Source organism: Neofelis nebulosa, chromosome 4 (genome assembly GCF_028018385.1).
Source record: "Neofelis nebulosa isolate mNeoNeb1 chromosome 4, mNeoNeb1.pri, whole genome shotgun sequence".
NCBI classification, from domain to species: Eukaryota; Metazoa; Chordata; class Mammalia; order Carnivora; family Felidae; genus Neofelis; species Neofelis nebulosa.
The window spans coordinates 46,784,149-46,811,736 of NC_080785.1; the positions used below are offsets into that span (position 1 = coordinate 46,784,149).

The following is a 27,588-nucleotide window of genomic DNA, read 5'->3' on the forward strand; positions in this document are numbered from 1 at the left end:
CTTAGGACTAAATGCAACATGCAAAAAGAAAGCACCAATCCGCTGATCTGAAAGGAATACACCTATTGGATGCAGTCCTAATTTACAAATACTGAAGTCCATGCCAATAAAATCATTAAAAATACCATGCGTTATATTTTAAGACAGTCATTATACTCTGCCCACAGAACACTGTTGCAACATTAAATCACCACTGTTGAATGAGAATGTAAACTCTTCTGGGGAAGGTAAGAGAAGCTTAGATGTTGCCATATACGGGGTTCCCTAATGGGTCAGGCACTGTGCTAGGTCTGGAGATGGTGGGTAGATTAGACAAGATTCCTAATCTCAAGCAGAACATAATTTAGCATAAGGGAGAGAGACATAAGCAAATGGTTAGTGTTTTTCCAGATGAGTCCTGTAGAGGTGTCATTGATCAAGGCTACTAATAGCATAAAGGGAGAGTTTACAGGTAGAGAAAAGAAAGGAGGAAGAATACATGGACTGTGGAATTTGTCTGCCTAAGAAGAGAATGGGGTGGGGGGATGGGCTAAATGGGGGATGGGCATTTGTTGGGACCAGCACTGGGGGTTCTATGTAACTGATGAATCCCTGGGTTCTACTCCTGAAACCAACACTACACTGTATGTTAAGTAACTTGAATTTAAATAGATACAATTTTAAAAAGAGAGAGAATGGGCTGTCTTTGGTGTTCTTAATCAGTACACCAGCCCCTTTGAAATAACAGAGAGATGAGAAGAGAGAGACATTGTGAAATCGAAAGAGACTAAACAGAATCTAGTTTAGTTTAGTGGTAACTGATCAGGAAGAAGACCAAAAGACCAACCAGGAGACAGGATATAAAAGGTACCTCTTCAAAGGTACCTTTTCCAATCTGCTTTGGAGCAAAAATCCTATCAGTAAAACCTTAATAATTTAGCTCTCATTAAATCCCCAAATATACTCAATTTGTAAAAAGGTACATTTAGCATTATCTTGGATGAATCACTATTTATTCTGTTGTGGACAAATGAGCAAACACAGAGAAGCACAAGAAGGAAAAACCAGACATCATTTATTATCTACCTTGCCATTGTCTACACTATGTACACTCACACTTTCTCTATTTTGGTTTTTTGTGAGAGGGTTGAGGGTTAGAAACTTGTATTAAAATTTTTAACTTTAATTGTATAAAATACAAAGAAAGGAAAAATATTACCTGAAACCCATCACCCTGAGATGGTCACCAAACTATTAAGTGTAGCTTAACTTATTTTTTAAGTGTATTATATAGATTATATATGTAATTTTATATAAGTGAATTGAGAAACACATTTTATTTTATGACTTGCTTTTATCTTTTAATTGTAAGTCTTTAACCACTGTGGCAAGAAATACCAGTTGTCATTTTTGATGACCAAATGATATTCCATTTAATTTTATTCCATTCCAAATAATCCTCTATATTGGACATTTAAGCTAGTTTTTCACACCTCTTTTATAATTGCCTTAGGATAACTTCCTAGAGGGTATATCCAGGTAGGAAGATAAACACAGTTGCAAAGTTTCTGATACATATTGTTATATATTGCCTTCCAGAAAGCAATATGTATTCTGGCCAACATTAGATTATATGATTTCTTTTTTTTTTTTTTTTTTTTTTTTAATTTTTTAATTTATTTTTGGGACAGAGAGAGACAGAGCATGAACGGGGGAGGGGCAGAGAGAGAGGGAGACACAGAATCGGAAACAGGCTCCAGGCTCCGAGCCATCAGCCCAGAGCCAGACGCGGGGCTCGAACTCACAGACCGCAAGATCGTGACCTGGCTGAAGTCGGACGCTTAACCGACTGCGCCACCCAGGCGCCCCATAGATTATATGATTTCTTAAACCTCCATTGATTTAATAACTCATTTGCCTGTTTTAGTGTAATTTAATTCATATTTCTCAGATTACTACTGAGGTTGAAAATCGCTTCGTTTGCATTAGCTTGGTTAATAAAATTCCTACTGACACTTTTATTTTTTGTTCAATTTTCTTGCATTGGGAAATTTCAAACATGTACAAAGTATAGAAAGTAGCATAATGTATATCTATTCCTTGTAACCACCTACTGTGGTATTAAAATTTAACATTTTTTCATAGTTACTTCAGATTTGTTTTAAAAAGGAACCATTACAGACACAGTGGTCTTATTTACCTGGGTTTATCCCTTCCTGAACTCATTTCCTCCCTCCTAACCTCCCAGAGTTAACCAGGATCCCGAATTTGGTGTTTATATTTCCCTTGTATATTTTTGTGCTTTCACTTTGTATATGCATTATAAATACATGCCAACTATTGCTAAAGTAAATTTATTTTATATATTGTATGCATCTAACTGATTTACTTACTTCCACCTTGTACTCATGGTATTTTTCCATGTGGATAAGTTAACTTGTTTGTTTATTATCGTTGTGGTATATTATTCTACTCTATGACTATGTTATGATAGCATTAACCTTATTCTTATTGATTTGATTGCCCTTAGGTTGTTTTAAGTTTTTCACTATTTCAGTGTTGCAAAAAATGTTTTTATACGTTCATTCACATCTGCATATATGTAATGATTTCTCCGGGCCATATCCTATGAACGGAATGGCTGAGTCAAAGGGTCTGTGCTTCTTAAACTTTACTGGATTTTGCCAAACTGGTTTGCAAAATGGTTGTACCAATTTATAATCTCATCAGCTGTGTAAGATTTCTTCTTTGTCACCAATACTTGGTAGAATTAAATTTAAACATTTTTGTCAGTCTAAAATGGTATCTAATAATTTAAATTTATCTGTTCCTGATTATAATAGGGTAAAGCATATTTTCTTCTTTTTAAAAAAATTTAATGTTCATTTATTTTTGAGCGAGAGAGAGAGAGAGAGAGAGAGAGAGACAGCAGGGGAGGGGCAGAGAGAGAGGGAGACACAGAATTGGAAGCAGGCTCCAAGCTCTGTTAACTGACTGAGCCACCCAGGAGCCCCTCTTCTTCATTGGTTAATTTTTCTGTGAATTGTATACTTATTTACTGTGCATTTTTGGTTTACTCATTTGCCTTTTTTTTTTTTTTTTGCTCACTTTTAGAAATTATATATTAATTCTGGAAACAAACATTTTGCTGTGCATAGGTTGTAGATATCTATTACTTTGTGACTTCATTTATTTTTCTTTTTCTAAAATTTTTTTTCAACGTTTTTTATTTATTTTTGGGACAGAGAGAGACAGAGCATGAACGGGGGAGAGGCAGAGAGAGAGGGAGACACAGAATCGGAAACAGGCTCCAGGCTCCGAGCCATCAGCCCAGAGCCTGACGCGGGGCTTGAATTCACGGACCGCGAGATCGTGACCTGGCTGAAGTCGGACGCTTAACCGACTGCGCCACCCAGGCGCCCCTATTTTTCAATTGTAATATAGTTGACCTGTGACTGGTCTTTGAACTTTGTTTATGCTGTCTTTGTTGAACCAATATTACAATTATAATGAAGTCATATTATCCATATTTCTTTTTATAGTGTGCTTTTGGGTGTCCTGTTTAAGAAATTGTGTCTTACTCTGAGGTCATAAGTATACCCTTCTTTATTTTCTTCTGTAAGTAGCAATGGTTTGCTTTTCACAGTTAGACCTTAGCTGTACTTGGATTTATCTTTGTTAATGGGACAAGCTGAGGGTGTAATTTTCTTTTTCATATGGATAACCAATTCATTGTATCAATTGTGTTAATCCTTTCTCCACTGGTTTTGAAATGCTTTCTCTGACTTAGCATTTCTATACATGTAAGGGTCTGTTTCTGACCTGTATTTCACTGATCCATCATCTTTTTAAAGAAAAAAAAATTTAACAGTGGTATAACACCTTAATTACAATTATGATATAAGTGTTGATTTCTAGGAACATAAACTTCTCCTCCACGATCTTCATTATTATCTTAGCTCTCCTTGGTCCTTTACTAGGACATAGGAATTTCAGGACCATCTTGCAGGTTCCACACAAAAACAAAACAAAACAAAGCAAATAACAGCCCTATCAGGATTTTATTGAAATTGTATTGTACATTTTATTATTGGTGGATATTTGGTTTCTTTATAATATTGAGCTTTCCCATTCTTGGGCATGACATAGTCTTGCTTTTATTTAGGTCTCATTAAGAGACATGGTAATATTTTATAGTTTTCCCAATAAATATCCTGAGTCTTCATTTAGGTATATTCAAAGGTACTCTTATAGGTTTATTGTTGTTGGAATTGTGAGAGAAATCTTTTTTTTTTCTTTAATGTCTTCCTAATTGGTTATTGCTGATGCCTGGAGATAATACTGATTTTTGCATTTTGCTATTACATTCAACAAAGTTGCTAAACCTTATTATTCTATTAATATGCCTATTAGTTCTCTTGGGATTTCTATGCAGACAGTTATTTTGCCTGCAAATGTGAATAGTTTTTAAGTTTATATACATCTTACTTCATGGTGTTGTCATTCTGCTTTGACCTTGAGTTCAATGCTGAATAAAAGGAGTGTAGCAAGTTCTGTTCCTTGTTGAATGGGATTTCCTTGAAGGTTTCATTGTTAGGATTGATATTTGGCATGAAGATTTGATAGATGCCTCTCAGATTAAGAAAATTTCCTTCTGTTTCTACTTGCAAATAATTTTTCTCTGTTTTTATTTTTAATCATGAATCATGTTTACATTTTGCTATCTTCTTTTTTCTGCATCTTTTGAGATTCCTAAATTTTTTGAACTGTTGATAGAATATGCTTGAAGTGACTCTACCAATGTTGATCCACCCTCAAATTTATGGAAAAGCACCACTGTTAAGTTGTTAAATGTTTGTAATGGAAGAAATCATTGTATAGCAAAAATCATAATCACTTATTGTTTATGATGACAATATATACTCTCAGCTTGTCATTTACATTTCAATTTTTTATGATTGTTTTTCATACATACATAGGTATATTCAATGTTTAGTGAAAAATTGGGGGCACCTGCGTGGCTCAGTTAAGTGTCCGTCTCTTGGTTTTGGCTCAGGTCATGATCTCACGGCTTTGTGAGTTCAAACTGTCCATTGGGCTCTGTGCTGACAGCACAGAGACTGCTTGGGATTCTCTCTCTCCCTCTCTCTCTGCCCCTCCCCCATTTGTGCTGTCTTTGTTTCTCTCAAAATAAATCAACTTGAGAAAAGTCATGAAAAATTGATTAATTCAATTAGCTATTGCACTTTAATCAAGCTTTAAAAATAGGTTTCTGTTCCAAATTTATATAAAATTCATCTACATCTATACTATTAGCCCTTTTATAATTTGGGTGCCATTTTTTTTATATTTAATTATCCATCTGAAATTTCATTCATCTGAGAGTTCTGTTGGTGAAGAGTGAAATATTTTATAAGCACACACATCTTTCTCATAATCCATCAAGTTGATCATATCATTTATTTCCTTTCATAATTTATCATAGTAGTTGATAAATTATTTTAGTTTTTCAATTGTTGAAACATTGAAATCTTGGAATAAAAGTTAGTTTTCAAGGATTAGAATATTTCTGGTGCTTTACTACATTTAAATCATCATTTCTTTATTGAAAATGTTTAGGAGTGCCTGGGGGGCTCAGTTGGTTAAGCATCTGACTTTGGCTCAGGTCATGATCTCACAGTTGGTGAGTTTGAGCCCCGCGTCGGGCTCTGTGCTGACAGCTCAGAGCCTGGAGCCTGCTTCAGATTCTGTGTCTCCCTCTTCCTCTGCCCCTCCCCCACTCTCACTCTGTCTCTCTCAAAAATAAAAGAAACATTAAAAAAAAAAAGAAAATTGTTACATCTGTATTCATAAGTAAAATTCATCAATTTTATGAGCCAATTTAGTCAATTTTGAAACCAAGTGTTGTTGTATTTTTTTAATCTAAGAGGAATTGGAAAGATTTACAAATGTTTACATTACCTGGAAAATTTATACAGAAGAGCAATTATCTCTTGAAAAACTGGAAGAGTCTACTCATGTAACACTTTTGGTTTGGTGTTGCTGTTGCGCATTGCTGTTCTTACAGGTTGCTTTTGATAAACTTAATTTTTGTTTGTTTATCCCTCTCTGGTATTAGTTTACTTAGGAGTTCTGCTATGTTATTTTGTTAATATTTTAGGTTTACAATAGATATGTATATATAAATATGGCAACATAAATATAAAATTATATAAAATGTGGAAATATAAATACAGTAAAACCTTGGATTACAAGTAACTTGTTCTGCAAGTGTTCTGCAAGACAAGCAAACATTTCAAATAAATTTTACCTTGATAAATGAGCAACGTCTTGCAATAGGAGTAGTACATGACATCGAATGTCACGTGATCACAACTGAGCCAATGGTTCTCGAAGTTTGCTTTGATATACAAGTGTTTTGAATAGCAAGCATGTTTCTGGAATGAATTATGCTGGCAAACCAAGGTTTCACTATACATATATTTTCTGAAATATCCATGTTAATTATCCCTGTTTTTAATTATACCACTTGTATTTGTGTTCCTTTATAATTTTAGCATCAGTTTTTCAGATGGTATAACTTCTATATCAGTGGTTCTGTCTTTTCTCTAATTTTATTTTGATTATCTGGTTTTGTTTGTATGCATTTCTCTCTTTTTATTGCTTGACAGCTTTGCCCACAAAAAAGCTAATGCTTTGATTTTACTTATCAAATAACTTGTTTCTGCTTTCTCCACTATTAATTTCTAGTTCAATAATCTCTAACTTCCAAATATGTTTTTTTATGATGGCTTCTTGAGGCAAATAATTCATTTTAGTTGTTACTTATTTGATAATGAAAGCGATTAAAGCTATGAATTTGCCTCAGATTACTGCTTCTGTTCCAATTCTTCAATTTTATATGAAATATTCATCATTATTACTTAAATGATCTGAACTTATAGTTTTACATGAGCATTTTCTGCACTTTTTTAAAGATGGAGAACTCAGTCCACAAGTCCTAGATTTAGTATTTTGTTTTGTTTGTTGGGAGGAGGAAGTATTGCTTATATTTTTATTATTGAATTCACATATTACTGCATTTATCCATGGCAAGGTAGCTCTTACATAATGTGTGCACGTGTAGCAAATCAATGAAATAATCTTTGCATTTACAAATTATTAGCCCTTCTAACAAAGTATATCAAGAACACTGATAAAGAATACTTATTTCAATATTTTTCTATTATGCTCATATTATCAATTATAATATTAATGTATTTTCTACCATCTTCTATTATGTCATGCTTGATCAGTAAAAGACTGAGAGGAATATTAAAATGTTTCCCAATTTTGGAAGAGATGTTGTTCAAAGGGTACAAAGCTACAGTTAAGTAAGGATAAGTCTAGAGATCTAAGAACCATGGTGACTATAGTCAATAATATTATATTGAATATTGAAAATTTGCTAAGAGAGTAGATTTCAGGTGCACTTATCACACTTATAAAATGGAAACTGTGAAGAGATGATATGCTAAGTCGTTTGACTACTGTAATCATTTCAGTATGTATGTGCATATACATCATGTTTCATACTTCAAACATATAATTTTGATTTAAAAATTAAAAAATACAAAATACAAAGTGTACAAAAGTTTTGGACTGGTTGTCATGGGGAGCAGAGAATTAACAACAAAATCCCCCATTTTATTGTGTCAATTGCCTATAGTATTGCCAGAATTTTTTGCTAAGTAGTGTTATGAAAATAACATATGCACATGGTAACAAAAGAAAATTAAAAGATGCCAATTAATTTAAAACATGTTAGTTTCCCTTCTGTTAAGGTACTTCCATTAGCAGTTCCTGAGATATTCTTCCAGAAGCATTCTGTGCATACTTTCTCCCCTTCATAGAAATAGATAACTCTTTTAATAAAAAGAGGTGTCTATATAAAACCTTTGTACATATTTTTTTCTCATTTAACAACTGTATATCTCAGAGACCTTTTCATATCAACACAAAAATATCTGCTTCATTTTCCAAAATACTGTCTGAATAGATTTTAATGTAAAAATGTACCATAATTATTTAAAGCTAATTTATACTTTGGGGCACTCAGGCTGCCTCTAGCTGTTTATTATTATAAATATATTTTTGCAATCAAAAACCTTGTGCGTACATTGGAGTCTACTGATGGGTCAAATCCCAGAACTGGAATATTTGCATACATTTAAAATTGTGTGACATTGACAGATTATACTTCAGGTAATTATTATGATTTTAACTTACAACCAACAGTGGGTAAGTGTTTGTTTCACATTTTTACTGTCACTTGGTATTACTAAACCTTTAAATATTTGTGACTTAGAACCACAGTTGATTATTATCCGTCATGGTTCTGGGGGGTGACTCAGCTCAGCTATGTGGTTGTCGCTTGGATTCTCTCACGTGGTGGCAGTCAGATGACATCTGAGCTGAAGTCATCTGAAAGTTTGACTGGATTGGACATCTTGGATGCCTTATTCACATGGAGGCTCATTCAAGTCTGTCCACCGGAGTGGACACTCCCATGTGGCTTGGGATTTTCACAACATGAGGGCTGGGTTCTCATAGGGAATGTTCCAAGAACAAGTATCTCAAGAGCCAGGAAGCAGCCAGGTGGGTTAAAGGCAACACTCTACAAGTAGTAAAGCATCATTTCTGCCATATCCTATTGGTCAAAATAGTCCACACACCTTCATTTTTGAATGAAGTCATCTTTTTAACTTTGAGTCAAAATTCATTCATTTATATTCATATATAGAGAAATATAAATTCATCCATATATATAATTCATACATAAATGAATTCATTCAGTCATTCATATATAAATAAAAGTAATAATTTTCCCCTTTGCCTATTAATAGAAATAGAACTAGTTTTACTTATTTTTTTCTCAGTTCTATTTTTTCCTGGGTTTACGACAATGTTTTTGAAAGTAATAAATTACATTTGCTTTACTTTAATTCAGATTTTCTTCATTAGGCTAACCTTCACCCATCTTACTTTGCTTTCTGAATTTGAAATGAAATGGAGATTGGTGCTTTTGCCTAACGTCCTAAATCATTTTTTGGAATGATTGGGGTGACTTACATGATATCAGTAGACCTCTTAATTGAATGTCAAGGAAGGCAGTTCCTATTGGCACGGGGACCTCCAGCTTCACTGAGAAGCATTCAATTAGATGAAAAACAGATGCTTATTTTTGTCTTATAAACCTCAATGCAGGTTATGTGGTAATTACTTCGAAGAGCAGGATAACAATTTATGTAATCAGCGGGACCCTATAATTACTAATGCATAATTTCTAAACAGCATTTAGCAAAATGAGGCCCATACATACAGTTTGTAATGAAAAAGATGTGTTTGACACCACACTAAATTAAATTAAAAATTTGCATATTTTCTTCCAGGAAATGCAGTAGCTTCATCTGCTTTATTTTGCTTCACTAATCCCTGTCTACTTTTAGCTCTGTTATAGGATCATGGAAATGCTGAATCACAATGATGGCTGAATGGGAGCAGAAGGATGAGGTATAGAGAAAGCCCTCCTTCTCTGCTGTCTAGGATTATGTAACATGATTCTGAGAGATTATTTGGAACGTTACATCTAGGCAACTTGTTTCCATGGAGAGTTTAATATGAAGGTCCTACAATCACTTAATTTAGAATGTAAGTGCTCGCAGAGAACTTAAAAATTACCTCCACTTGTCTGAGGCCCGGTAAAATGATGTGACTTTTAACATCAAGCAGTTGTCAGTAGGAGTAAGAAATGACTCATTCAGTTAGTCCCAGTCCTTTGTGGAATCCATTCCACTCCTGATTAAATCACACTGAGTTAATGTTGGACAAACCACATGTTGCATTAGCCCCAGGGACGTTGAACGTTTCTGCAGTAAGTCTTTTGAAATTTGCATGCACATTGGCATCGCTAGTATGCCTTTAATAGTAGTAGGTGGAAATAGTGGTGGTAGTAAATGGCCGTAGTGGTGGCTGTGACATCTCCTGAAGATAATTTAAGTTCTACATATTGAGAAAGTTGAGTGCTAGTTATTTACAGTTTCTCTCTGAAAGACCATCGATGAAATTGGACACCTGGAGAAATTCTTACCTGCAATTCCTGAAGTCATGTCGAGAGGATTACCCATCTCTTCCTCAAAGCTCTGGACCTGAGACACCAAAATACATCAATCTCATTAGAAATGTTTTCATAACGAATTCACTTTATTTATTTAATCAACATATAATGAGTGCCTACTGGCTACCGCTAAGAGGATTAACCATGATTTCTAAACTCAAAGAGCTTACACTGGGGGGCAGGCAGGTGGCATGGTACAAGCACTCGGGATAAAGATTCAAAGAACTAAAGATCAGGAGAGGGAAATGGGGGAATCACTTCTAGGTGGGGGGAATAGAGACCCTGTCTGGAAGATGCGGCATTTGAGCGAGACTGAAATAATAATAATAATAATATTATTCTAGATTTTTTTTTTTTTTTTTTGCTCCTAAAGAGCTTTAAATATACTTGGAGAATGAGAGTTATTTCCTACATTTAATTTTATTTCTCTGAGGGATTTATTTATGACTTGGTAAATTTATGGAAAGCAATTCAGAAAATTCACAACTCAGTTGCTATACAGAGCTTAGATAGCTCAAAGAAAATTTGTTTTCCAAATTGATAGAGCAGAATTTATCGTTAAAGTTATTTTCAGAAATTAATAAATACTACTCTACTGAGAATAAAATTGTGGGTAAAACAAAATAATAAATATTTCTTTTAAGGGTGCCTGGGTGACTCAGTCCATTAAACATCTGGCTCTTGATTTCAGCTCAGGTCATGATCTCAGGGTTTTATGAGATGACACCTGAACTGGTCTCCATGCCTGGCATGGAGCCTGCTTGAAATTCTCTCTCTCCCTCTGCCTCTGCTCCTCCCTGCTCCTGTGCGCTTTCTCTCTCTCTCAAAAAAAAAAAAAAAAAAAAAATTTCTTGAAAAGTAATAAGATAGAGTACTACAGAAACTTGATGAATAAAAAAAGTTAAAGAAGGTAAGAAAACAGTTCCTGTTGATATTTTAGAGTTCATTTTTGCAGGTTTCCCTTTTAATATGTTTTTGGACATCGTTGTGTAATCAAAAATTTTCACTCAAAACTTAGAAGGAGAGCTTCTTTCCCCACGTTGTGAAATTCCTTTGAAAACACCATTTTTCATGACTACAATAGGCCATATTTTGAAGGTACATTAATTTACTTAATGGTTCTCCTAATGTTGGAAGTTTTTCTAAATTTTGCAAATAAAAGTAATGGTGAGATGAATATCCTTATATATAAATCTTCTATTACATGCCATATTATCCATTTAGGTTCATATCTGAATAGTGAAAACTGAATCAAAGGACATTTAAACATTGCAGCACAAGTGGCCAGAAAGGGCCATAAACTCAGGAATAAAGAGAAGACCATGAGGTTACAGCTTAGCAATGTAAGAAGAACTATTTATTCCCTCTTTTTAATCCTTCATCTGTTTTCTTTAAAGTTGTTTTATACTTATGGTTCATTAGACATATTTCTTAACATTACTTTTATTGGTTTTGTAACTCAAACCAGCGTGCACCTTGTCTGTATACTGTATACATGTACCGTGGACATTTTCAAGTATAATAAGAAAACTCTTCTGCTGAGATTATTATCATGGAGGAAAGTCCACTTTGTGTGATGTAAAGTACATGGTCATCTAGGGAAAAACAACCCCAGACAACAAAATCTCAACAATTTAAAACGGAAACCAGGTGTATTCCTGGGTTGTTTCCCCTGAGCCAAACTTATTAACAATTTTTTTAATTAAAAATAAAGGAACAGTTATAAACTTTGGAAACATTTTCCATCTACTCAGGATGCCAATTGGCATTGTTTAATAATAGGGTCAATGTTTCTTACATTTAGTTCTAGGAGCAAGATCTCTGTATGGAAGCGAGAGGAAGACTAAACATGTTTTATAGTGGCTATAAAGAAGCATCCTACCTTGACTTTACAACTGCAGATGCTTCATTAGGATTAAATTCTCTTAATATGTTTGGGAATTTAAAAAGAACGGAACAGACTCAGTTTTACTAAGTAAAATTAAACAAAAAATATGTTGATTTCTGCACTAACGAAGTCGATGCACAATTTTCTTGGAATCATAGTTTTGAAAAGTGAGCCAAATATTGTCAAATTCAGCCTGTAAGTAGGACTTTAGGGGAGCATCATAGATTGATCAGGAGGTAATTTTGGCCAATCACAGTTGAAATTATGATAGCTAGATATTTAAGTATATTGGCTCATGTTTTAAATGCCATGAAAATCTGCCAATTTCACACATATTTTTCATTTCTTATAATTGGATTCTTAAATTTGCCATTAAAAAATGACTATTAAATCTGGCATTAGTTCCTGTTTAAGATGCAACGTACCCAAGCTTCATTTACTCATCCACTGGTATTGAGTGAAACAAATATTTTTCTCCCAGACTGTGATGAGGACATAATATTTTAGGTATACGTTTTAGAAAAACAAAATTCAAGTAGTGAATTTCCTTTATATCATTTTGGGGGCTCTATGCCTTGGATACACATATAGCCTGTCACACACACAAACCTGGGCAAATATTAAAGAAAGACCAGGGACAAAGTTGGTTATAAAGTTCAAGAGAGTATTCTGTTTTTCTATGGATGCCACCCAGACTAAATTAATATTATCAAATATTTTTGATGTTAATTTAATCATTCACAAACATTTATTGAGTCCCTAGTATGTGCCTAAAAACATATGAGCTTGGGGTACTTGGGTGGCTCAGTTGGTTGAGTGTCTGACTCTTGCTTTCAGCTCAGATTATGATCTCATGGTTCATGGGATTGGCCTTTCACACTCACAGTGAGGAGCCTGATTGGGATTCTGTCTTACCTCTCTCTCTGCCCCTCTCCCACTTACACTTGTTCTCTGTCTCTCTCAAAATAAATAAACATCCTTAAAAAAATAAAATAAAAATAAATTTATTTAAAAAACAAAGAAACAGAGGCGCCTGGGTGGCCCAGTTGGTTAAGGGAACGACGTCAGCTCAAGTCATGATCTCGTGGTTCATGCGTTCAAGCCCCACCTCAGGCTCTTTGCTGACAGCTCAGAGCCTGGAGCCTGCTTTGGATCCTGTGTCTGTCTCTCTCTGCCCCTCCCCACTCATGCTCTGTCTCTTTCTCTCTCTCTCTCTCTCAGATAAATAAACATTAAAAAAATAAAAACAAACAAACACACACACAAAACATATGAACTTGTATTATTTTATTTTGGGGCCTGAGTGTCTTCCCACCTCCATACATACCACCAGAGAGCTTTGCCTTGAATAATTGCTATTTAAGAATATTTGAAAGTGTACCATGTAAGAACTGACACTCTGTTCTGAATCTTTTTTATCCTGAATGTAATATTATCTCTCCCTGTCCTCTCACATATAGATGGTGTCCAATGGACCTTATTTTCCTCTAAGTCAATCAAGCTTGAAGCATAAAAAACTTTGTAAAGGGACAGTAGAGTCTGTGAGGCATCCCAACAGGCTGGGGATGGTGAAATTTCTTGTTTGGATCCTAAGTAATATAGCAGATGACAAATGGACTGCAGATTTTCTTGATATTCTTTATATTACTGTAAGTAGTACTCTGGTGATTAAGTAATCTTTGCAAGATTGAAATAAAAGAAAATTTTTCTTAGTGCTACCTCAGTTTATCTTCAAATCAGGGCACTAGATCAAAGGTCTCCTTTTTTCCTCCATTTATAATTAAAAAAAATTTTTTTTAACATTTATTTATTGTTGAGAAACAGAGAGACAGAGCATGAGCAGGGGAGGGGCAGAGAGAGAGGGAGACACAGAATCAGAAGCAGGCTCCAGGCTCTGAGCTGTCAGCACAGAGCCTGATGTGGGGCTTGAACTCACAAACTGAGATCATGACCTGAGCCGAAGTTGGACGTTTAAGCGACTGAGCCACCCAGATGCCCCTCTCCATTTATAATTTTTATATATTTGCAGGCTATTGGTTTACATTCAGACTAATATTTTAAGGTTCTTATTTTTTAATATTTTAAGGTTCTTGAAATAATTTTTGACATAAGACATGTATACACATAAACATACAAACATAGATATTAGGATCATCAACAGCTACATATTTTGAGGCAATTTTCATATCTTTGTGGGATAGGGAGGGCTACCAATAGGCATATTCACCTAATTCCTCTTCTTCTTTTAAGGTTATGGGTAAGTCTTACCTCCTGCAAGTTTCTTGATCCTCTCAGCCACTTGGCTGTTTAAGAACCTATCTTCTTGGGGCGCCTGGATGGCTTAGTCAGTTAAGCATCCGACTTCAGCTCAGGTCATGATCTCACAGTTTGTGAGTTTGAGCCCTGCGTCGGGCTCTGTGCTGAGAGCTTGGAGCCTGGAGCCTGCTTTGGATTCTGTGTCTCCCTCTCTCTCTACCCCTCCCCCGCTTGCACTCTGTCTCTGTCTCTGTCTCTCTCTCAAAAATAAATGAACATTAAAAAAAAAAGAACCTATCTTTCTGCTCCCTAGATGTCCCAAACATGTCTACAGTGATATGAAAGTTTACCGGTAGAGCTGTCACTCTCCCTGCGTGTTACTGTGCCCACCCCTGCCATTGCACTGAGGTTCCCTTGCTGGCAGGTTCTGCACCCCAGAGACTATCAGAGCGCCTGGCTTGTAGAGGGCTTCTAAGAAAGGTGGTCCCACCTTGGGATTTGCATATAAATATTCTGCCCCACTTCTGGATGATTTACATGATGAAAGGGAAAAAATTTTGCTCTTCCTTTGTCATAATATTAAAGAATAGAGAAATGTGTGAAAACGTGTATATATTTTTTAAAAAGACTGAGAAGTGCAAGTAAGGGTGTCATCTAAATGAGGGTGAAAATTAGCATGAGTGAGTGAAGGGGAAGATGAAGGAGCAGACTGCGAAATATGTGAAGATATACATACATGCACATATAGGACAAAAAATCTTTTGTTTCCTGACATTCCTTAGCCCTTCTCCCAGTCAAGAAAGAGAAGTTTGAGGAGTTACTGGGCTCTGACCCTGGGTAGATGGGAAATAAATGATGTGGGGAGGAAACCAAATAGGCAGTGTGAAGAAGCAACAAGTGAGGAAAGAGTCTGTAAAAGTATAATCTTTTCCCCATCACATGTTTCACTCCTGTGTTTTAAGAACAAAATATAGGGTGATCAGCCTGCATAAGATGTGGTGAAAAGCATGAAAGCAAGCAGGCACTGATGTGTGAACTTCAGCCAAGCCACAGGACCCATGCCAAGAGGCTCTGTGCTGCGGTGCAGTCCAGGGAGAATCCAACAGTGAGATAACTATCAAATGCATTCATACTTTTCCTGAGTTGACTCATGGTGGCATATACTGAGACTGATGCTGACAGCTGCGTGGTCACCAGAAGAAGGGGGGCCAGCCCCAGAAAGGTGTAGTGGCATAGGAATGAGGTTGGTCCTAAAAGTTCTTGGTAGACAGAGTTGTGAATAAATATGTATGAAATGGAGGTCAAGTTATGTGAGTATCGATAAACTCCAAAGCAAACAAATAAATAAAATACTAGTCCTGCAAAATCAAAACCAAACCCGGGTCCCTACTTCTTTGTCCAAGGCCTTGCATTAGGCGTCACGGGGGACATATTTCCAAGATACATCTCCTGTGGACAAAACCTGGTGGTCAAGGAGCTGACAGACTAGCAGGGGAGATGTCATTGAAACACATGTACAGTCTCTGCCATACAAGCTCTCCCTGCCAAGGCTGTGAGAATACAGAGTGGATGTGTGGGCAAGTTTCACTGAGTGGGAAGTAGCTGAACTGGCTCTCAAAGACCATTGGTGAAACAAGGAAAGTTAGAGTGGATGGGAGCATGCTAGAATGACCTTAAATGTTTTAGACTAAAAACAGGAATTTGGAACAATAAGATATAAAGCTGAGGGGTTGAAAGGTGAAGGGGTTAACTGAAGGTAGAAAGCAGAAAATGCCTTGGGAATGGTTACTTCCCTTAGAAGTTGAGTGTGTAGGTACAACACTGACCTCTTCCATTTCGAAGGAGTCTGGTACTTTGCCTGCAAGACGAGAGAAGCTCTTGAGCTTGTTAGCTTGGATCGAGTTCACCTTCTGAGTTCTGTCCTTGACTGACCGCTCAGACATATAGGAAGGAGGAGCCCTCTTGGCCAGCGTGGATGGGTGAGGCCATTGCTTGCTCAGAAGAGCTTGGGGAGAATGACAAGGTACCAAGTCATCACAGGCTTGGAGAGACGAGTGTTCTGCTGAAGGACACAAACAACTTTGGTCATGGTTGTTTGTCACAGCTGCTAATTCTGCTCCATATTCTCCTGATTTTGCAGAGGCAATGGAAAATTTGCCCCTTATCTTCAATGACTCTGACACTTCTGAGCTGCAGTCCTTCGCAATACTCTGCTTTGAAGCTCTCCTAAAAAGTCCACCCGTTCTTCTTCGATGTTCTTGGGCCTCACTCACTGAGGTTCCTTGCACATTTCCCCCTCCATATTTCTCTTCAGCTTTATTCTGCAGGATGTTAACATCATTCAGCAAAGATGAGAAGGCATTGGCTACATGGTCCAGGATCTCTAGTTGTCGGAAACGACCTGAACGATACAAGAAACACACAATTTTTAGACTGGGTCTTTTCAATGAAGCTGCATGAATGTAGTAAAAACTGAACAGGCTGGTAACACATGTGATTTTCAAGATGGGAAGGACTTAAACTCTTGAAACTTAAGTTTTTCTCACTATGTGCCACTGGTTATTATGGTGGTGATTCCTCAACATAAGAAGATGCCACTGTGTCTTGGGGAAAGCTAATAGCTTTTATATTTAGTTAAATATGCATAGCTATATACACTCATATATGCCTGTAGTTTTTATGTGTAAATCCATAAAAACTATAGGCAAGGATCAATCTTAATATTGTATATTAAACTAAAGGTTAAAGAGTGAAGCTAGCTCTTTCATGTGAGGTGAACTTGAGTATTCTTCCTTAGCTTTAGGTGGCAGATACCATAATCATCACCTCCATCATCTCCACCTGTCCTGTCACCTACAGTGTGCAAGGATCATGGAATATGGACTCAGAAGGCCTGGATCCAAATCCCAGTTCAACCAATCATTGGGTGTGCGATGTCAGAGTAGATGAATTAATAGAAATATAGTGCTTAGTCTGTGCCAAGCACATAGTAAACAGTTTCTTCATCAGGAGAATGAGCGTAATAATACCCATCTTATGTATCTCCCACATCTGTTGTGAAAGCACAATGCTATACAGTAGTTAGAGTTATAAATATGTAAGACTCTGGAAGGCAATATATCGTCCTCAGTTGTCCGAGGGAAGATAGTCATTAATGTTAAAATCCATTTGTCTTTTCAAATGAACCAGCTCCTCAACTTGTAAGTCCATTTGGGTGGTGCATGTAGGCAATGTGCAATTATTGACTTAATTAGCATATGGAAGAGACCTAGTGCGGATAGGGCAATTTGGGGACACATTGTCACTTTGAAAGAAAATGGTGAAGAACAGTTTTGGTATCTCCAGATCATAAAACCAAAAAGATGGAAACAGAACATTTTGTTTTTATTACACAACCTTTTCTCAACCCCAGTGATAACATGCAGGGTTGCATAGCTCAGCAAAGGTCAAAGGCCAGGTTGGTGAGTAAGGATACTATCCTCTGTTCTGTTGCTTGCACCCTCAGGACTACCCACTCTTCCGTGAGCACATCCTTGCATCTACCTGCTCCCTCTGCTTGAAAGGCAAAGACATTGACTACTGATCCTTCTACTTTAAAAAATGTGATGGGCTTTTCGTAGAGGATTATGATATTCTTTCAATATCTAAAGGAACTCTTGGGTTCTGGATATTTTCAGAAGCATTCTGATTACATTTTTCCTCTAAATTCAGCTTTAACTGAAACAAAATCTTTCTTTGTGAGCCCAAGGGTATGACTGAATCATAATTCTATTTTTATGATTGTCATCCATCCATCCTACAGCAGATTTTTATACTTAGACTAGGAATCTATCCATTTAACTGGGTAAGTCAATTCAGAGAACAGTCTTACGGTGTTGGATGAGTGGGTGTTTTGTGGTTTGTTTGTTTGTTTGTTTTGCCTTTGGTAGATTGAACAATGAACCAATTGATTCTAATCCCTTCACGTTTGAGCCTTTTTTTATTGATGTTGAATAAGACATACTTTTCCCTTCTGTTTTTGGACCAACCAACTAATTTTATTATTGCTTATTTTACATTCAACCTTCTCGGCTTTCTTGAATCAAAAGTGGTAAGTGTTGAGTGAGAATGGCTACAGTGTGTTATTAGCACAGTTTTGAGTGGTGGAAATGAGTGGGCACAATCACAGGAGCAGGGGCCAGCTCCCGGGTCTTTTATAATCTGTGTGTCAATTTCATCTATAAAATGTTTACTTTACAGCTCAAGTCAAACACTCCTCAAATACTGATAAGAGTTATTGTCTCCAAATAAAGAATTGATCAAAGAACTTGCATCTCCCTGCAGCTTGGAGAAGGAGACAGCAAAGAATGATACTAATTTCTTCCAAAATGTAAAGAAACATCTCCTAACAACATCTTCGGGGATACATCCTCTTTTTAAAAAACTGCATTGCTGAAATTTTGAGACCCATTTTACCCACATGAAAATGGGGGAAACAGAGACTAAAATGAAAAATCTAAGATATTTGTTTGAGAAAACCACTTTATCTCACTTGACTTTCATGAATTTATTTAAAGAACTTATTTCAGAAACAGCATTTTGGCATTTTCTCCAGTCTAGAATTCTGCAAACTCTATCCCATGGAGGAGATGTTCTTCAACGCTCCTCCAAGAGGGGTTTGATATTTAAATGATTTTGAAAAATCTGCACTGCATCCTCTCTGGGAGACTGAGAGTGCACTTCAACATACTAAACAAATCCTGAAGTAAATAAACCTGTTTAACTGCAAGGCATCTTTCCCCCAAATTATTTGAGCACACATTCCAAGAGCGTCCTAGTAACATCCTAGAGAAAATTCCATTGACCACCAGCTGGGGAAAAATAGCAGCATGTATGATAACTAAGAGGTTTAGGTATAGTTAATCCTCAAATCTGGATATCTGACAGCTTAATACCTACCACTCACGGCTCATGGTAGAATAAGTAACATTCTAAGCCTTATAGATGAGGAAATTAAGGTTTCACCTTGCGACTTGTGATAAGCTTCATGCTTTCTCTGCCTCCCCGGTAAGTGGCTATGGCATATATTAGTGCTTTCCACTGGTATTGCATTTTTTCTTCTGGACATATGGTAGGACTGCACATTCTCACCCCTTTGGAGTTAAGTGTGGCCATGTAACTGATTTTGGACAATGAAATCAATGAGTAAATTCCGAGCAGAAAGAGGTAAGAGTCAAGTATGATTCTCCATTTCCACCTTTTCTCTGTCATTGCAACCAGTGACTTCCAGGTGATGGGGCCAAGACTACATATGAAGACATATGCAACAGATCTTCCCCCAAACATGCACATGAAGCCACAGCAGACGCGTAGTATAGAGTGATCAACATGTAAACGTTTCTGCTCTAAGCCACTGCAACACAGGGGTGACTGTCACTACACATACATCCCATATGGTCTCTCCTAATACTGTGGCTCACCTGGCCACCACCCCCATTGCTGAGATTCAGAAACCACGCAGTCCCCACTTACCATACAAGTCCGGGTTCTCAATGTCCATTCGCTGCTTCTGAGCTTCAAGAAAAACCTGGTTGTTGATTCCTCTGGCTGCTGAGCCACAATCCAGAAATCTGGCTGGGATTTGAGTGCAGATGTCTGGCTCATCTGCACCAAACCCTAGATCCAAGAGAATCTCCACTGGATCTTTTTCCCAAAATTCCAGCCATTCAGGAATGCTGTGGTAAAAATATGAATATCTTTATCCAGTAACAGTTCATTTAACAAGACCCATTTTTTTTTCTAGTCACCTCACACACCCAATCTTCTAGAAATTGAATGGAAGAGGAATCTAAATAGGCAAATAGATGGTGCATTTATGAGAACTCACATATACTTACTTAAAGGATAGTCCATCAACCCCATTCAGGGACTGCTTGGCTGTACTTTCTGTGCAAGACCAATGAGTTTATTTATCTGTCTACTTCATAGTAAGCAAATGTTAAGTTAGAGACAGCAGGAAGACTGTGGGACAGAAACCAGAAGCGATGCACTGATAACCACAAAGAAATGGTAGTTCATGGCGATGTGAAAGAAAAAACAAAAACAAAACAAAACTGTGAACAGCAGAACTCAAAAAAGAATGTTTTTAACGAGAATCAGTCTGAGGGCATCCTCAGCTACACAAATCTGCTGAGGGTGTCATTAAATGCAGACTCTAAGGACTGATCTTTACAAATAATAATTTGTAGTCCCTTAGGCGGATTAAAATATATTCTGTATTTGTGTGTGTGTGTGTGTGTGTGTGTGTGTGGGACTTGGGTGAGAAATAAGAAGTGGTTTCTTCAAATCATTTTACTCAGCTTTGGCACTTAAAATTATAAACTTCAGTTCTCTGGAAATTATATTTATGTATACTAACCACTTCCCAATCACCGACCTTCTCCTTGGTAACTGTGCTATTGACCTTTTTTTAAAAACTCATGGATTACATGGGAAGCAGAACTTTTGAGGAGGTTTTCCTAGGTTTGCCTGGTTCTTTTGTTTCAGGTTTCTGTTTGCCTCTGCTTTACATGCAACACCAAGGAGCTTATTTGAGATAGTTTGGATGATTTACTTTCATGACTTCATCATTTAAATTGGGTTAATTACAATTCATGTATTTAGCCATTCACACATTTAACAACAGCCACCTGTAGTCTCGCTGGGCAGGCCCACTTACCACACATTACTCAACATCACGTTTACACTTTCTTATGTGACATAAGAGATCTGGGGCTTTGCCTCCTGATTTGATCAAGGAAGAAAAGATAAGCCAAAAACTCTTACTGTGGGGCTTAAATGGTTCAGCTCAGATATCTTAATCATTGGAAAGAACTGAAGAACTGAGGATACCAATCTCTTGACACGCCCAAATAAAAATGTTTTGAGGGAGAAAAAAAATTCTTGGGAGAAATCTAACTTGTGTATGAAAGATTTAGTCTGTTATCATATTGTCCTCATGGTACAAATATTTATCTTGCCCATTTATACAAATATTTATTGAACATTTGTCATGTTCTAGGCCCTCTGCTAGGCACCCAAGGTGCAAAAAGGAACAAAGACATAGTTCTGCCTTCTAAAGGCTCACAATCTCATGTCTCAGAATGTATTGATTGATTGATTTGTCACTAAACATTTTCAACATCATTACCTCTTCTTGTTTACATTTAATTATGTAAGAAATACATAAAATATATTCACATTGTCAAAACATTATATTACACATAAAGGTTTCTTTCCCCTTGGCAATTATCCCCACAAATCCTGACTCCCCTCCTACTAAATTTATCTGTACACTTCCATATATTTTTCTATATTACATATATGCTTTATAGTTCTCACTTGTTTGATCTATAAATAGTAGCGTACCCTACTGCATATCTTTCTGCATCTTACTTTTTCCCCTCAAAAATATGACTTGAAGATCGTTCTAAGTTAGTATATATAGTTCTTTCTGCCTATTCCTTTTATCACTGTATAGAATTCTATAAAATGGGTGGGCCATTAGTTTGTTGGACCATTTCCCCATTGGCAGATACTTAGCTTGATCTCCCTGACTCTTTTGCATCGTTCTTGTGAATCAGAGTTTTGAAATCCTTTATTCATTCTCTCATCCATTCATTCAACAGGTTATTTCTCAAATGCCTATTTATAATTTCATGAAATCCACAGTTGTACAGAATGATTTCTCTGGGTGAAAAGTGCCTGGAAATCACATACCTTTGTGGTATACTTGCAGTAGAATGGCAAGAGTTGAAACTGGTCCATCTAGAAAGGGTGGGAGTTTCTGAAAACGGATGCAGAGATCTACAGTGGGGGAAAATACCAATGATGAGATGTGTTGATTTAGATAGTCCCCTGGGAGATCATTGTGAATCTTTCCCTTCCAGAGCAAACATTTGCATTTCCTCCTCATTTCTAATAATCCCTAATGGCTGCACCTTTGGAGAAGAGAGAGCATGCAGTGGAGAAGATGCTCCTGTTTCCAAGAGCGTTGTGTTACAGAAGGTGTGAGAATTTAAGTGTTAGGTGCCCGCTAGTGCTCATTATAAAGGTGACAGAATGTCTCACTTTTGACAGATGGCAAATCATTGGGGAACCTATCAGGAACACAGCTCGGCTAGGCACCAACTTTCCAAAGAAGTTAAAATTATGTGATGAAAGAGGTACGGCGAGCAGTTACTGAAGTGACTCCCTATTAATTCCCATAACGGTGACGGATTCCATAGTGCATGGTTAACAATCTCTAAATGCTGTCTCCTGTGGCCACCCATATGCAACAGTAACTGGCTCCTCCCCCACCACAAAAACCAATGACACTCTAGCTAAATGGGCCTGCGTTGCAAGTCATTTGAAAGCACTTCCAAACAGAATGAGCCCCTGTTATAATATAGTTCAGTTTTATATTGTTCTGATGTACCACTGATTCATTGAGCCTCAGTTGTAACAGCCAATTGGCACAAAATGGGAATTTATCAAAGAATACAATGTAGATCTCACTTTCCCTGGAAGACCAAGTTATCCTGAATTTTCCTTAGTCCTTGCCCAGATTTTGTCCTTTGCCTCTTTGTTCAATTGCTTCTCTGAGAAGAGAGCAAGAGAAGCAGTTAAGGCTGAGAACATGTATGTTTCTGAATAATAAAGACCCTGATTTTAACAGATGGTTGAACTTGCTGGGAGCCCTGGAGAGAGGCAAAAGATATCCTTTCATTTATTGCCTCACCTCAGTTTGTATTAAGCCTGCCATATTTCTGTTTCATTCGGGGTCTGTAAGCATTACTTTCCTTTATAATGCTCAGCAAAGCCACCCAGAAACTGCCCTGGCCTTGGATCCAGGAGAATCCATGTATAGTCACAGTTCTGATCAAGCCATGGGAGCAGGAGTGAGTCACTGACCTTGGCTTTCATTTTCCTCTTCAACAAAATGAGAAAGTTGTCTGAGAGATTTCTGGGGTCCTTTGTGGCTCTATGACTCTATAAGCAGCAAAAATAATCTGCTAAGAAGGAAAAACTACGACCAAATAGTAAAATTGTGAATTGGTAGGAGTCAGAGGGATCCAGTATTGAGTGTTTGGTTTTCAACTAGTTGGAATTATCTTGAAACATGCAAGGGTGGCTGAGGCATGGAAGCAGAGTTCCCAAAGTCAAAAAGCTCACCTTCTATACCACTGGCATAGGATACCTACACGAGGGTATTTCTCAGAATCCCCTGAAGGGCTTGCAAAAACACAGATTTCTGAACCCCACCTTGAGATTTTCTGATTCAGAGTGTCTGGGATTGGGCTTGAAAATTTGCAATTCTATTAAGTTCTGAGGTCATGCTGCTGCCACTGTTGAGCACTGCTTTGAGACCTAGTCTCTATTCTCATATTAAGGTAATCTTACTGTTTTCTACTTAACATTGGAAATTTTATGTACAGTTAACCCCTGAACAACGTGAGGGTTAAGGGTGCTGATCCCTCACACAATCAAAACTCCACAAATAACTTTTGGTGTTTTTTTAATGTTTATTTCTCTGTTGTGTTTTTGTGTTTGTTTGGTTTTTGTTTGTTTTGCTTTGTTTTTTGAGAGAGAGAGAGAGAGAGAGAGAGAATAGGGGAGGGGCAGAGAGAGGGGGAGAAAAAGAATCCAGAACAGGCTCCATGCTCAGCACACTCAGGTTTGATCTCATGTCAGTAAGATCACGACCTGAGCTGATATCAAGAGTCGGACACTTAAGTGACCCAGCCACCCAGGTGCCTCTCCACATATAACTTTTAACTCCCTTAAAACAGAATTACTTATAGCCTTCTGTTCACCGAAAGCCTTACCGATAATAGTCAATTACATATTTTATATGTTATATATAATATATTGTGTTCTTACAATAAAGTAGCCTACAGCAAAAAAAAATGTTATTAAGAAAATCAAAAGCAAAACACATTTACAGTACTGTATTGTACTTTAAAAAAAATCTGCATGGTGAAATCAGCCAAAGAAAGACAAATACCACATGATTTCATTCATGTGTGTAATTTAAGAAACAAAACAAATAAACAAAGAAAAATTTTAAAAATTAAAAGAAATTTAATTTAATTTAATGAAGACAAATTAAAAAAAAAAAAACCCAACACACTCTTTAATACAGGGAACAAATTGGTTGTTGCCAAAGTGGAGGTGGGAGCTGGGATGGGGGAAATAGAATTAACAGTACACTTATCATGACAAGCACTGAGAAATGTATGGAATTGTTGAATCTTTATGTTGTACACCTGAAACCAGCACTGTATGCTAATTATACTTGAATTTAAAAAAAAGTCTGCATATAGGTGGACCCACACAGTTCAAAGCCGTGTTGTTCAAAGGTCAACTGTATTATTGCCCAGCAATAGCATGGTGATGACTAACATTGACAGTGTGAGAATACGGATGCAACTATTTCATGAACAGGTCCTTCTGAACACTCGTATTACAGTCAAATGTGTTTTATGCATATATTTTAATTAAATCCTCCCTCCAAGCCAGCATTTGTTCGTTTATTGTGCTCACTGCCTCATGACATTTAAAGAACCTCTATTTCTCTCAAGGCTAGTGAAAGTGTTCCAGGTGCTGTGGCTAAACCAGTGACAAAATCCCAAGATCCATGGCATTGTTAAGAAAGCTCCTCACTTCCCTTTCATTTATGAAAACTGTGGCTGTCAGATACTGGAGCAGAGTGACACTGACACCTACCTCATGTAGTCCGTCACGGTCATGCACACCATCCCTTGTTCACGCACAGAAACTGCAACAAACAAAAGGGGACATGAGCTTAATCTCCTTTTGTCCCATAGGAGATTTTCTAGTCCTCAGACGAATTAACATGGGATCGATTTCCATATCCAAGATTGTATGTGCATGAGGTACAAGGCATCTCTGTAGTGAACAAGACAGAATGTAATGAATGGCTAAATTGTGTGATTACCACTTGAAGAAATGTACTTGCTTGGTCGAGAGGGAAGTCAGTGGCAAATGGAGTAGTTGGCCAAGGTTTCATGGAGATACTATCTTGGATTTTTAAGAATGGGTAAAATTTGATGGATGGAAAGAGGTGTTGCCATGCACCAAGAGGGTCTGTAGCAAATGCAAAGCACAGCGATAGGGCTATTCAGAAGGGATCATAGGCTATTTTGGAATACTCTCTCATGGCCCACAAGGTTGAGGAGCAAGGGTGGGGACAGGCAAAAAAAATACATGAAGGACCCAGCATTTGTTGACCATCTTCCATGCATTTGTATCTCTTAATCCTCACAACACTCTTAAAATTTAGGACCTATCCTTATTTTTCAGATAAGGAAACAGACTCACAGAAGTTGAGTAATGAGCCCGTGATCACACGTTCAAAAGTAGCAGATCCAGGAATTTATCATTATCTTTATTATTGATTATAGCAATAACAGTTACTATTTAACATTAAATAATAAATGAATGAGGCAGTGTGCTAAGCATGTTGCATGCAGCACCTCTTTTAATTCTTACAACATATCAAGGAAATAGGTATTATGAATCTCTCCTTAATAGAGAGCCAAATTGAGGCTCAGAGAGATTAAATAAATTTTCCGTGGCCAGCAGGATATCACAGCTTATTTTTATTTGTTGCTATTGTTGCTTTTCAAAACACCACACTGCCAGCAGAATGTCCTGTAACTTATTTGAAAAGCAGAAAGAGGAGTTTACCTGGAAAACCAGGGAAGATTTTTGAGCAAACAAATTAATTAGAGAGAGAGGATGCGGAAGGTCCATTTGCCTTGTTAGTGGTGCTGAGGGCAGAATAGAAGAGCTGATATTGGGAGGCAGAGGCCCGTTTCGGATGCGTTGTGGTTATGGTAAGCAGGAGTGATGATGTAATGCTGTGGCTGCTGGCTGCCCGGGCAACATTCAGAACTTGGGCTGGTGCTTCCAGAAGTTTACCAACCTTCTCATTTCCTCTCAGGGTGGTTCTCCCGGGTGCTTTCCCGAGTACGAACGTGTGACACGTATCATACTGGAAATGTTGCCACTCAGCACTTCCATAAGAAAGTGAAGTTTTTCACCATAAGAAATATAATGCATGTGGGAGAAATTAAAAACAACAACAACAAACCTATATGATTGAAACATATGAAAAAAGAGCCTGAAAATAATAAAGGGCTCTTCAGTGTGGAGCCAGAGTCCTTGTCTGGGGAGGAGACTAGAAACAGTTCTCAAGGTATCCATGAACTTGCCTCTGAATGCCAAATTTGATATATGGAAATAACACTTATAGTTTTCATCTGTTGTTACAAGGGCTCAGTGACCCTGCTGGATGGAAAAGGAACATATAGTCTCGGAAGGATAAGGACTCAAGGCATATCACTGAGGTGTGAGTAAACAGTGAGTTCTTAACTAAGCTCAGAATACACAACTACAATTTTGAAAGGTAGTGAGAGTATGGCTGCAATGAATGTGTGCCCTACAAAACAAATGTAACTCAGCCACACAAGTCATATGGGGTGAACAATATAAATCTACTCCATACCTCTCAAGCATTTGGAACCAGGCAGTTGGGAGACGAATGGGACAGTAAGAAACTATTATTCCTTGCCTATTGGAGGGTCTTTTTGGTTTTAGTTCAAGTATAGTTGTTGCTGTTGTTTTCCAGTTTGCTAATTTGCAAGATAAACTTCCTGGGCTTGTCAGGGTTCTTGTTTCCTTTGCCTATATTCAATAAGGAACCTGAACCGAGAGGCACAAGCTGGTAGCCCAGTTCTCCCCAGCACCGAGATTCCTAGAATTTCCTTAAAACTCAGAAGATACAGCAGTATCAATCCCAGATCTCTTCAGGGAGCGATCTGTTGGAGCCCACGTGTTCTGCGATTCTCCGCAGTCTCTCTCTGTCCTGCTTGCTTGGTTCATTAGCAGTTACCTGCCCAGCTCCCGGAAGCACTGGAGTCAGCTACCTCGGACCACAGCAAGGATTTGACACCTAGGGAATGCCATAATGGGACAAATTCCTGTTACCCTGCATTTCCTCAAGCTTCTGTAGGCACCACGCTTGAGGCTGCCCCAGCAGAAAACAAAACACTTATAGATGTGTCTGTATCTACCACGTAAATCCCTACTGGCTACGATCTCCTTAAGTCCTTCTTTCTTCTCCAGTTGCTTGGTCTTGATATTTTCTCCAATTTATTTTTCTTTCTAGGATACCCTTATTAGGTTTTTTAAAAACCAGACTCTACTCTTTAAACGCAACGGTGGATGAAGAAAGAAAGAAAAAGTAAGGTCCTACTCTCCCTAGGTTTTATAAGGGTTGATT

At 37.4% G+C, this 27,588-nt stretch overlaps 1 protein-coding gene across 3 annotated transcripts in view; it reads right to left on the minus strand.

Annotated features, from left to right (window-relative positions):
* The window catches only part of ITPRID1 (ITPR interacting domain containing 1), a 109,353-nt gene that overhangs the window by 42,345 nt on the left and 39,420 nt on the right, over positions 1-27,588 (minus strand). For all 3 annotated transcript variants that reach the window (XM_058724672.1, XM_058724673.1, XM_058724671.1), the window contains 5 exons: positions 25,008-25,059; positions 22,017-22,103; positions 19,791-19,993; positions 16,106-16,680; positions 10,109-10,166 (listed from right to left, as the gene is read on the minus strand). In XM_058724672.1, the coding sequence (XP_058580655.1) occupies positions 10,109-10,166; positions 16,106-16,680; positions 19,791-19,993; positions 22,017-22,103; positions 25,008-25,059 (975 nt within the window). The remainder of the gene's footprint in view (positions 1-10,108; positions 10,167-16,105; positions 16,681-19,790; positions 19,994-22,016; positions 22,104-25,007; positions 25,060-27,588) is intronic.